Below are 11,365 nucleotides of genomic sequence, written 5' to 3'. Positions count from 1 at the left end.
AAGTAACATTTAACTATCTCAGGATATATATTTGCCAAATAAATTCAGCTAAATACATGAGAAGTAAACTAACATTTTCCAATAGGTTTATCTCATCTTGCTTTTCACTGGAAGAAAGTTAAACCGTTTAAAAATGTGGAGTTACTTTACATATATATAATTATATATTTATTTGTTTGTTTGTGCAACTTGATATGTGATCTGATAAATCCACAAGCAACTACTAAGAGAGACCAAAGTAAGCTTACACAAAAGCTGTGTACTTGATGCCTGCTGTTTTAACAGCTAAATAGTAGTAGTAGCTGAGTACTTCACGGTCTAATAAAGTATCAGCATGACTTTACTAGGGATTTGAACTGTCATGGACAAATATAAATTGCTGTAATATATTTAGTATAGTCAGTATAATTCAATATGATTATGAACAAAAAATATGAAAAGTGGATAAAGGAAAAAAACATGACTCGTGAATCCAGTCAAAATTCTGTGCGAATTCTACAGCATACTTACTAACACTTAAACTCGATGCTTTCACTGGCTTTTTATTGGATTGGTCTGGAAAACGCTCATGACCGTGTGTGCCCACGCGTGCGCGTGTTGTGCACGTATGTGTGCACGTTCACCAACGCGTGCGTGTGTTTTCTTCAAGTTTGAGTAGGTAAGGGACTGTGTGACAATAGCGGTCCTGAATACATCCGGGAAACCCCCTGTTTCACAAACCTAACAAAAAACGATAACACGTAATCCTCGCAGGTTATGAACGTATGTCCACGGCGCAATACAGTGGCGGCTGTGACTGTATTTATTGTCCTTACAAGTTTAAATAAGCGTTGTGACACGCTTTTGAATCTGTGCGGGTATTTGTAGACGGTCCCTCTGGCGATTGAACCGTCCCGTCATACCTCGCGTGGCCAACGGCTCTCTCCGCCGACTGCTCGCCGCTCATTGAATAGCCGCACTCAGCCTGCTCGGCTCGATTTAGTGAAATAATTTGGAGCAAACCAGCTCGGACTAGCTCATTTAACACCTGCTATCCGCCACTCACTTCCCCGACTTTCTGTTTGTCTTCACTGCGGCGATAGGGCGTGCTTTCCTAGGCTCGCTGGCTGGGTTTGGTCGGGGAGGCAGGGGGAAGTACGGAGCTGGTCCCGAGTGATGATGGAGCTGGAGTCGGCCAGCAACAGAGGCGAACTGGGAGCTGTGGGGGACTCGCTGCAGCCACAGACTCCCAGCAGGCACGAAAAGAGCCTCGGACTGCTCACGACCAAGTTTGTGACTTTGCTACAGGAGGCAAAAGACGGAGTGCTGGATTTGAAAGCGGTGAGCATGCAGCCCCAGAGTCTTTGTTGTTAGCTAGCACATGTCATTTTGAGCCAGCCCGCTGTCGTTCGGTTACATGCACTTTCGCTAGCTTGCCTGTTAGCCTAGCCTAGCCGTGTGACAGGCTAATTTGAATGGGCGATAGCTCTTTTGGCTCTGTAGTTTTAAACACCTCGGTTACCTTCAAACCTCCTGTCACATGCTGAGTCCTGCTAGCTTGGCTTTTCTCAACAGGGTGCAAAGTGAGGTTACGAACTGAACTTTGAGAACACTGGTCAACTTTTCAGACTCTGCCCCCCGGAGATTCAAAGTTTAAAAAAGTGGGTCAGCTTTTGTCGTCCCCCTTTGAGCAAATACTGCTGCATCTTCACACATGAACAACCTTTTTCTGATTGATTATGTCTTTGTCACTTCACGGTATTTATTCACCGAGCTAGCTTTCAGTATTTACTCGTAAGGCATTTAACGTCCATGCATTAGCTTTTCAATTACTTGTTCATTTCATAACATTCGCTGTGTCCTGCACCACAGTCTAGGTCATCGTATTCCTCTTGATCTGTTCTGGTACTGTAGAAAAACTCCCACAACGCTTGGCAAACTTTGAGCTCAAATAACACAAAAATTGAGTTAGACCTGAAGACCAGACCTATCAAAAAATGTTACTATACTTGCCTAGCTGGAATATAAATAGAAACATCTTAACAAACACTGCCATCCATGTTTTTGTGTCAGCCAAAACCATGAGGCCAGATGGCAGCCTGACCAGCCAAGCATTACTTAATATCACACAACAGTTTCTCTTTCACTGTGACCTCGGTGACTTGATAGACAATCTAGATTCATAGCTGCTGGCAGTCAGGATTGGCCATCGCTTTGCTTAATCTATAGCCTATGAAAGTGAAAATATCAGACACATCATTCTCTCCTGTCTGTAAAAATGTTTGAAATGATGATAACAGCTAACTTTGTGCAGTTAAACATTGTGTCTTTGAAAGAAAACAGGCCTGTGTAGGTCTTAGCATAATGTTTGGGGATTGATATATGGTCATTCTTCTGTTATAACACAGCTTTTAGACACTGTTTTTGTAAACAAGCTGTGTTTTGTAAGACAAAAAACTCTGTTCTGACTTGTTGCAGTATGTGAAAGATTTTCATGGTACGATAGCCAGCTCAGAAAAATATTATGTTATCCAGTTATTGTTTTTATTGTCTGTTAAAGTCAGTCTTTAAGGGATGGGAAAAAAAGTTTTGGTTTGTTTTTTATGAGCAGTTCAATGCTGTTGATAAGCAAACGAATGCTGTCAGTTCATAAAAATGCATAAAATTGTATACCTTGCAACCAGTGTACTACAGCAACCTTAATATGTTGACACTGCTGTAAAAGGCAAAACATAGCTCATGACATTCAGTGTGCTTACACACTCACACTGATCTAGACATCTTTACCTTTGTTTTTCATGAGTTAATCAGTGGGGGGGGGGGGATTTATTTATGCCAACAGTTTTACATGAAATAAGATTTTTGGTGAATATACAATAACGAATTAGATGTTTCTGACCCTCTTCAACTCACCATTAGTCACAGGCAACATTTTTGTCATTTTGTAACTGATTCATGGCTGCTTCGGAGCGGCACCGTGTGTGTGTGTGTGTGCGCGAATGGATGAACCTCTGAGGTGTGAAGCACTCTGCTCCAGGTTAGAAAACAGCTTCATATTATTTTTTTTCACTAATACAGCCCTGAATTAGCAGTACTGAAGTCATTAAAAGTAATGCAAACAAAAGAGACTGAAACATCGGTGTGCGTTGCAATGGCAGAACTATTTTTTCACATTCCATATTTAGACTATGGCGGGTCGCCACAGTCTCATCAATGTATGGGAAACACTGGTTAATGATTAAATTATGTTCTATAAACTGTGAAATTGAAAGGCTTTTTAGCTTACATTCAGCTGGTCTGGGTCTCCAATGCACTCAGAGAGCCCAGACCTAAACTTATCAGCACCACCCATATGGTTATCATTAGTCTGCTAAACAGCAAGAGGTTGGTTGGAAAGGAAGTTTAAATGACAATGTAATGTGCTGGGTGTTGAAACCTCATGTTATTTGGCTGCAGTGAATGTAATTATTTGGTGCAGATACTGTGGTCTCTCATTCTATGAACAAGGACATGCCAGTAGTCTCTGACATTTCTTATTGCTTTTGTCCTTTCATTCAGGCTGCAGATACATTGGCTGTGCGGCAGAAACGACGTATCTACGATATTACTAATGTGTTGGAGGGAATTGGACTGATAGAGAAGAAGTCCAAGAACAGCATCCAATGGAAGTAAGTTCCCAGTCCCCATTTGTTTTATTCCCCAAAGTGTGAAAATACTGCATTTGTTGTCTTAAAGGTTTTGCTGCATTTTGCCTTCATGAAAAGGCAAAATTTCCCTTGGTAAATGTGAATTTAACCAGCAAAACAAAACTCCACACTTTGTAATTCATCAGTTGATTAAAATAATATTTTGGAGTTTGTTTCTCCTGATCTGGCATGGCCTTTATAACAGAACTGTGAATGTGTTGGAAGTAAGGAGAGGGCGAAATTATGTTAAACCATACTAATAATGTGTCTTGCAGTCACTTAAAGCAACCCCATCACCATCACCTCCCCCTTGTCAAATAACATGTACATACCCTGCTTGTGTGTTAATCTGTGTGACAAACATGCTCATGAGCCCAGCAGTCTGGGACTGACTGTATAATTCAGTCATAGCAGTAGATAAATTAGTGTTGAGCAGGACCATATACAAAATAGAATCCCATTTTGCACGAGGGTTTCATTTTTTTAGGTTATGGAACTGACCACAAACAATGTGTGCCGTCCTATACTTACATTTTTTGACACTGTAACGAAATAGCCTGAGGAATAGAAAAACACCTGAATATAATATAATGTGCAGTCAAAACCTCCTGCAGAAGTGAGGATATGAGAGTTGTAATGCATTTTAAGATGGTTTGGGTCTGGCATTACATTTCAGTGCGCATGTGTTGAAAAAGTGACAGTTATATGCTGTTGACCCTGTAGCCAAGCTCAACAATGATTTTGATGCTAAATTAGCAGCTGTCAATTGGTAATTGCAGGTTTGCATCCACATCGTCAGAACTGTTCATATGAGAGGTCAGCTAGTAGGACAGTATTGACCGAACTTGGCTCCAGTAGTGGCCACTGGCTGAACAGCCTCCACACAACACATGCATATGAACATCACTTATTTAGGTATTTAATACTTTGATTTCTTTAGAAACTGGAGAGCTGTCAAACTGATCATCAAGCCAAACATTGTTAATTTCCCACAGTACTACTCACAATATTGTCCAGTGCTATTTATCATTGCTTAACAGAACTTGTAAAACCACTTCCCTAAAGAATAAATTTAAAAAAAATTTCAAGCTATGTGGTAAACTTACCATCTGTCTTCAAACATGTTACGTGTCAGCGCAGCAGTTGTGCGGTTCTGTCCTAGCCCTGAGACAGGCAGAATGATCAGTAGCCATATCTGTGATAAACCAGGGTGTTGAGAGACAGCATATTTCTGAAGCTGTCTTTGCCTGCTGTCTGTGCATGACAGTTTATATGTCTCTGTGTTTCAGGGGTGTAGGTCCAGGCTGCAACACCAGAGAGATAGCTGATAAACTGATTAATCTGAAGGCGGAGCTAGATGACTTGGCTCTCAGGGAAAACGAGCTGGACCAGCAGAGAGTATGGGTCCAACAGAGCATCAAGAATGTCACAGACGACTCCAACAACAGCCCATATCCTTTGCTGCACATTGTGTCTGATCTATCCCCTGGTCAGTGCTGATGTAATATTTTTAATAGGTGATTAATTTATTCTCTTAGATTCTACGTCAGGGACGCTGAGTGTTCCTACAACGTTTTTTCATAACAGAAACCTCCCTAGCCAAGATATCTCTTTTGGCATCAGTGATTTTCTTGGGACTTGTTCATACCTGATATTAACATCCAGTATGAATGATCGCAAGTGGACAGCTCCAAATCCAAGTGTAAATGCCCCAAGATGCATTGAGGATACGTTTGATATTGAAATACGGTATACAGTAACCATTATATAGTCATATAGTCAACCTCCTCTCTCCTAAAAAATCTCTCCTCAAATTTATGAGTTGTTGAGTTTGGAGAAACTTGATGAAACAATGTCTGTCCGATTCATTCACATGTAGTCACTCGCGACGCATGCTGATACAAATTATAATACAAGTTATGAGCTAGTGGACTCGGAGCAATCTACTAGTGATCAGATCACTCAGGAGAGGTGTTAATAAACTGTAAATCTGCTGGAACATGCATTCTGTTGTACAAAATGCCCATCTGACAATAGTACTCTAACTTTCACCTGTTTATTGAAAAGGTTGAATGAATTTGCTGCCTTTTTAAATGTTACTCAGCAGTATCATATCAGTGACTGGAGTTATTCCTATAGGAAAGTTTAATCTGAGAATAAAATCGACCTGAAGTACTAGGACAACTTCGTCAAACTGTGTAAAAACATTCTATGATGAATAAGTTGGATATGCCATATGCTTTGTGAAAATACTCATGTTCAGTATTTAGGGACATGTATGTGGCACTCAGTGGCACTTGGGCAACTGTAGACACAATGATATGAATGTACGTTCCAATCTCAGCACCATCTGGCATCTCATAAGGGATAATCCTGGGCATGCATCCCCACAGATTCTGCCAGATCGGCCGGCCACAAACTTCACATTGAGGCTCCCTGTCCTGGTCATTTAAAGGGCCACTACAAAGATTCTTTTTCACACAAAGGTCATGGAAAGTATTACTCAGTCCAAAGGGTGCTTTTTGAATACTTTAACTGGGTTTAATAAAAGGTGTATTTATAACCCTTTCAAACTCTTCATTAAACCATCATGTCTTTAGTTAACCAACCATCTCATTTGAATGCAATACATGATTTTTATTGGAATTGAACCCTTAACACATTCATACTATGGCCTATATAAAACACGAAGACCTCTGTGGAGCTTTCAAAGGTAATTGTTTCAGATGCTCAATCTTTTTTGGGGGGGGCGGGGGGGTCTATGACAAGTTGACAAACAGTCTCTGTCACTCATCACCTGCTTCTCCATCCTCCTCAGGTGACACACTCCTAGCAATCCGTGCTCCCATTGGCACACAGCTAGAGGTCCCCATACCAGAATCTGTAAGTCAGATGTGTGGTTTGTGCACTTTGAATGCTTCCTTCGTCCAGTCGCTGTTGTGTCTTGTATCTCAGACTGGGTCTTGTGCTCTCATCCAGGTCCTCAATGGACAAAGGAAATACCAGATCCGTCTCAAGAGTTCAACTGGTCCCATTGAGGTTTTGCTGGTAAATAAGGACCCGTCCAGTGCCTCTCCTGTTGTTTTACCCGTCCCTCCTCCAGACGATGTCCTTCAAAGCCTCCCAGCACCGACACCTACCTCCCAGCTGCCCACTGCTGTGTCCCAGGTCCAGACAAATACCAGCTTTCTCACTGCGATTAGTTCTATTCATATATTGATGTGTTTACTGTAAGAGTCTAGGAGCTCACATTGACAACAACCCCAAGACAGCAATATTGTTCTGTTATTTCAGTTCATCATTCATATGACAGTTGCTTGTGAGGTAGAGCTCATAAAGCTTAATCACCACTGAATTTTTTTTATTATTTATTTTATTTTTTTTCAAAATACTGACTTCTCTTTTTCATCACACAATGATTTTCATGATGCAATGTTACTTCTCTGTCTTTCTACCCTCCAGGTCCCAAAAGCAGCTTTAGCAACTTGTACAAAACCTGGTCCTCCCACAACGTCAACTACAGTAGCTAACCAGACAGCGTCAGTGACAGGTAGGGAGGGACAACAGACCAGTAAGCAAATTGAGAACTGAGCAAGGGTAAATTAGGGGTATAGTGGGATTCCTGCATCGAAGTCATGGTTCTCTTTGAGTTCGTTACAACTGTTGGATTACTTTTCTTTCATTTTACTATATTTTGAACCTTGATCAAGTCAAATCAATTTTTTTGTCTGTAAGACTGGGACTATCCTACTGCCTTACGAACTATTTTGTATATTATCAAAAATAATGTGACTTTGCATTTTTATTCTTGTAGTTTATGTATTTTATCTCACACTTATTTCAGAAGTGACGAGCACCACACCACTCACCCCTACAACAGATACATCTGCAGTTACTCAGCAACTACAATCTTCTGCCTCGTTGGATGGATCTGCTTCCTCTGCTGCCTCTGCAGTGTTTGAACCAATTAAGTCGGATCCATCTGAATGTGAGTTTCTGTGTTTCTAATTATTTTGAAACCTCTCCCTCAATTTCTCTCTTTCCTTCTCTCTCTGAAATGCAGCCTGGAAGGATGAAGATATTTTGTCAGGGATGATAAAGTTTATAGACTTTTTTATATTTTGGTCATTTGCTGTGTGGTGCCATACATGAAATTGGAATTACATCTTACATGCCGTTTCATTGGATGTCAATTTCGATAGTTTCACTTTTTAAAGATGATATTTATTTTGCAAACCATTATATTTAAATGGCTACTGCAGGACCATATGACATGATATAAGGAACATTTTAATATGTATATCATGCACTTCAGTGAAATATTATGATTGTCCAGCTGAAATGTTTGCTGTGGTTTCCTTCTAGTGCTGGACTTTCCCAAAGAGCTCTCTGATATGTTTGATCCAACAAAAGGTAAACACCCTTTGAATACTACACACACATAAAAATATTATGCAATTGATTATGTGGTAATTACCTGTAAATCACTTATTCAATTTTAAAATCCTCTCTCAATTCTTTTCTGTAATCTTGACAGAGATCATGAGTGGAGACCTGTTGGAGGACTTGATGTCATCAGAAGGTGAATTGTTTTTTTGTTTTTTGTTTTTAACAGAAGCAATTATTGTAAAGTTTGAAAATGTGTTAATTGATTATATGTAATATGTGCAACAAATAGGCTGTTGAAAACATTTCAGCACTTTGACTCATGGCCTCTTTTTGTGCATAATCTCACCCCTGTCTCTATCTACTTCACCTCCAGTGTTCTCGCCTCTCCTTCGTTTGTCCCCTCCACCCAGTGATCACGACTACATATACAACCTGGATGAGACAGAAGGCCTGTGTGACCTCTTTGACGTCCCCATTCTCAACCTCTGACCTCTAAGATTGTTGTCAGAGCGGGAAGCATTCTCCCAAATATGCTAATCTACCTTAATTTTCTCCCAAGATGTCCCCTTCACTGACAGTGAAGGTGAAAGGTGGTGCAGGGAAGCTGGTGTTATCTGATGAGCATTCAAGGACACCTCTGCACTGACATGGTGAGCTCAAGCTGAGCTCAGTCAGACAGTAGCTCGATGTACAGCATCGGGAAGAAATGCAGGCGAGAACAAAACATTTTACTTACTGCTTTTCTAAGGAAACATTGTCAAAACAAATAATTATATTTTTGGATGGTTATGTATGATAAAACGATAATGTTTGTGTTTAAGCTTTCCTGTGTGCGGATGTGTACGAGCATACTTGTGAGCAAGTATGCGTGCGTGTGTGTGTGCTTGAGTTTTGTATTGAACGTTCTCTTAACTTGAGTCAGACGTCTCCAGTAAAACAAAAGAAGTCCTTTTCTTATCAGGTAAAGAATCATGGCAGACTAACAGAGCACAGCCTTTATCACCCGGCAGCTGCTCATGCATGGCTCAAGTCCAAACACAGCTGGTTAAATATGCACTGTCCTCATGTACATAGAGAATATATATTTTGTATTACCAGCACATAAATCTATGGTGTAATCATGAACTACATTTCTACCACAGGCAGAGCAATAGTTTGCAAATAAACAAAGGTACCAGATTTAAAAATCTTACTGCATGTATGAAGTGCTTTGTTTGAAATAATGGAAATTGTCCTATTTAAAACCTTTCAGTGTTTTAAGTGTTTTACTGTGCCAGCTAGAAAAAAGAGGAACTTAATGTTGAGTTGCTGAAGCCAATACACCTTATGACATAAAGAGCCAAGCACCAAAACAATGCGGGGGTATTAGGGGGGGTGAGTTTTAGGATATTACTATTTTAAATCAACCGTTCAGGTCAATAAGGTGCTTGTTCAAATTTAAATAAAGCCTCTTATACTCCACATTATGGCCGCCTTGTCTTTTTAACTGGTTCAGAATTGGCACTTGTACACTTTAGTGTTTAGTGATAAAACTACGCTTGCTTTGGGTTTAATTTTTGCCCCTGGACTTTTGGACTTTGCAGATTTTTATTGGCTCTGTTTTTTATATATGACTTAACTGGTGTATGTCAGAGGAATGGCTCCCCCCTCTCCAAAATGACTTTCAATTATTATGTATGTATATGAATACCATTGTACTGAGTTCATTTTTATGTAAATGGATATGTATGTATTTCTGATGTATTTTTACTGAAAATAGTCACCATGCCATGAAAAATGCTCCTATTATTGCTCATTTTTGTATATTTGGCACAGATCCCTATTAAGTAGTTTATTGTTTTGTTTTACCAATGTTCTCTCTGTTTCTGATAAATGAAATACTGTCTTTCACTCTAAATTTATTTTTCAACTCTAATCATTCTCTCTGTGCAGGGGGGCAGATGAGTAGCAGTTCAGGATGAGTTGTCAGGCTGTATTCATATTTCTACACTGCTTTCTTCTTTTTTGTGTATTAATGTGCTGTTTTGCCCTGGATGTCATGTATGTATGTATGTATGTACTGTGTATATCCCTCTCTACCGCTTGTATAGAATAGCATTTATTTTTTATACCTGATAGATATATTATTACTGCTACTAATTTGGGGCTAAACTTCATAGTTTAAGGACTTGATCCACAAAACTTTCTTCATCAAAAGCATCTGGTCTCAATGTTGCACTTCACTGTACGTGAACAGATTGGTTGCTACTCCTTGATCTTCCTTGATCAGTAGCCAGTCGTTGTGTTTGGACAGTGTTGTGAGTTTGCCTAATCCTTCAGTAGAGCAGCCAGGGAGTTCAACAGTACTGGGTTGAATGAATGGTGTGTGAATGTGAGAGAGAGATTCCATCCTACAGACTGTTTTTAACAGGCTCACTATTGCTAAGCTGTAGTTGCATCAAATGAGTCAAAATAAACACTTTGGTATTCTTTGTATTGTTTAGTGTCCTTGGTTTCCAACTAAATTTATGAGTCATATTTGTGGTGCTTGTCAGACGGGGTTTCCTCTCTGTGTGTGTGCTGTTACTGTTACTAAGTTCATTTCAGGGGAAACGTGAAATGTGATCTGATATGTTGTTGATGTGAGCAAGGACCTTTAGTTGTTTTTGAAGATGTTGTTGGTAGGTGAAGTCTCAAGCTGAATACATGCACGCTGACACGAAGATGCAAATGTTCTAACAGAAGCTCTATTGATTTGCTTTTTTCTCTTAATAGTGCACTGGGCTGTCAACTGTCATTGAATGGGCAGAACTTGACGAGAAGACACTTTCAGATTTTGTTGTGAAATGAAAGCAAGTACATTTACACAAAGACTGCACTTTAGCATAAATCTGAGGTACTTGGCTTCTTATAGATTACTTTACAAATTAAGATTATTGTATGCAAAACATCAAGATGAAATGATTAGTGTGATTATGTTTGTATTTTTCATGCAAAAAGCAAGTCAGTGTTCCAGCATTGCACATGTGAAGATGTGCTGCTTTTCCTTTTATTGAAATTGAAAATGTGTTTTTAAGAAATATATAATTTATAAGTTTTGACTGTTGGTGGCGCAGTAAATAGCAAAGGGGTAATTTTGAACTCCAGATTATTGTGCCAACATTTATCACTATTGTCAGAATTTGTTCAAACCAAAAGAAGCATTAATGGAGAAAATAATATGCAGATTAATGAATGAAATAATTATATTAATGCAAATAATCATTCACTGCAGTCCTGTGCAAAATAGTTTAAAGGTCAGGTCTGAACAACAGCAGTGAAACCCTGCTTTT

At 39.5% G+C, this 11,365-nt stretch overlaps 1 protein-coding gene across 1 annotated transcript; it reads left to right on the top strand.

Moving 5' to 3' along the window:
• Window positions 1-901: 901 nt before the first annotated feature.
• e2f4 (E2F transcription factor 4) lies at window positions 902-10,527 on the top strand. Its single transcript, XM_037107992.1, has 11 exons — window positions 902-1,320; window positions 3,538-3,647; window positions 4,955-5,116; window positions 6,335-6,378; window positions 6,484-6,548; window positions 6,645-6,833; window positions 7,128-7,215; window positions 7,510-7,653; window positions 8,031-8,078; window positions 8,203-8,247; window positions 8,428-10,527. The coding sequence occupies exons 1-11, from the start codon at window positions 1,156-1,158 to the stop codon at window positions 8,541-8,543; spliced, it is 1,176 nt and encodes a 391-aa protein (XP_036963887.1). The 5' UTR covers window positions 902-1,155; the 3' UTR covers window positions 8,544-10,527.
• The last annotated feature ends 838 nt before the right edge of the window (window positions 10,528-11,365 follow it).

This window comes from Acanthopagrus latus, chromosome 8 (genome assembly GCF_904848185.1).
Source record: "Acanthopagrus latus isolate v.2019 chromosome 8, fAcaLat1.1, whole genome shotgun sequence".
NCBI classification, from domain to species: Eukaryota; Metazoa; Chordata; class Actinopteri; order Spariformes; family Sparidae; genus Acanthopagrus; species Acanthopagrus latus.
This window is presented reverse-complemented; position numbering and strand designations above follow the sequence as displayed.

Excerpts from the sequence above, each read along its gene's own strand:
- e2f4 (XM_037107992.1), top strand. The coding sequence starts at position 1,156 with ATGATGGAGCTGGAGTCGGCCAGCAACAGAGGCGAACTGGGAGCTGTG. Across the intron at positions 3,648-4,954 it reads AAGAACAGCATCCAATGGAA|GGGTGTAGGTCCAGGCTGCA; the intron begins GTAAGTTCCCAG and ends TCTGTGTTTCAG. Across the intron at positions 6,379-6,483 it reads CCTCTGTGGAGCTTTCAAAG|GTGACACACTCCTAGCAATC; the intron begins GTAATTGTTTCA and ends CATCCTCCTCAG.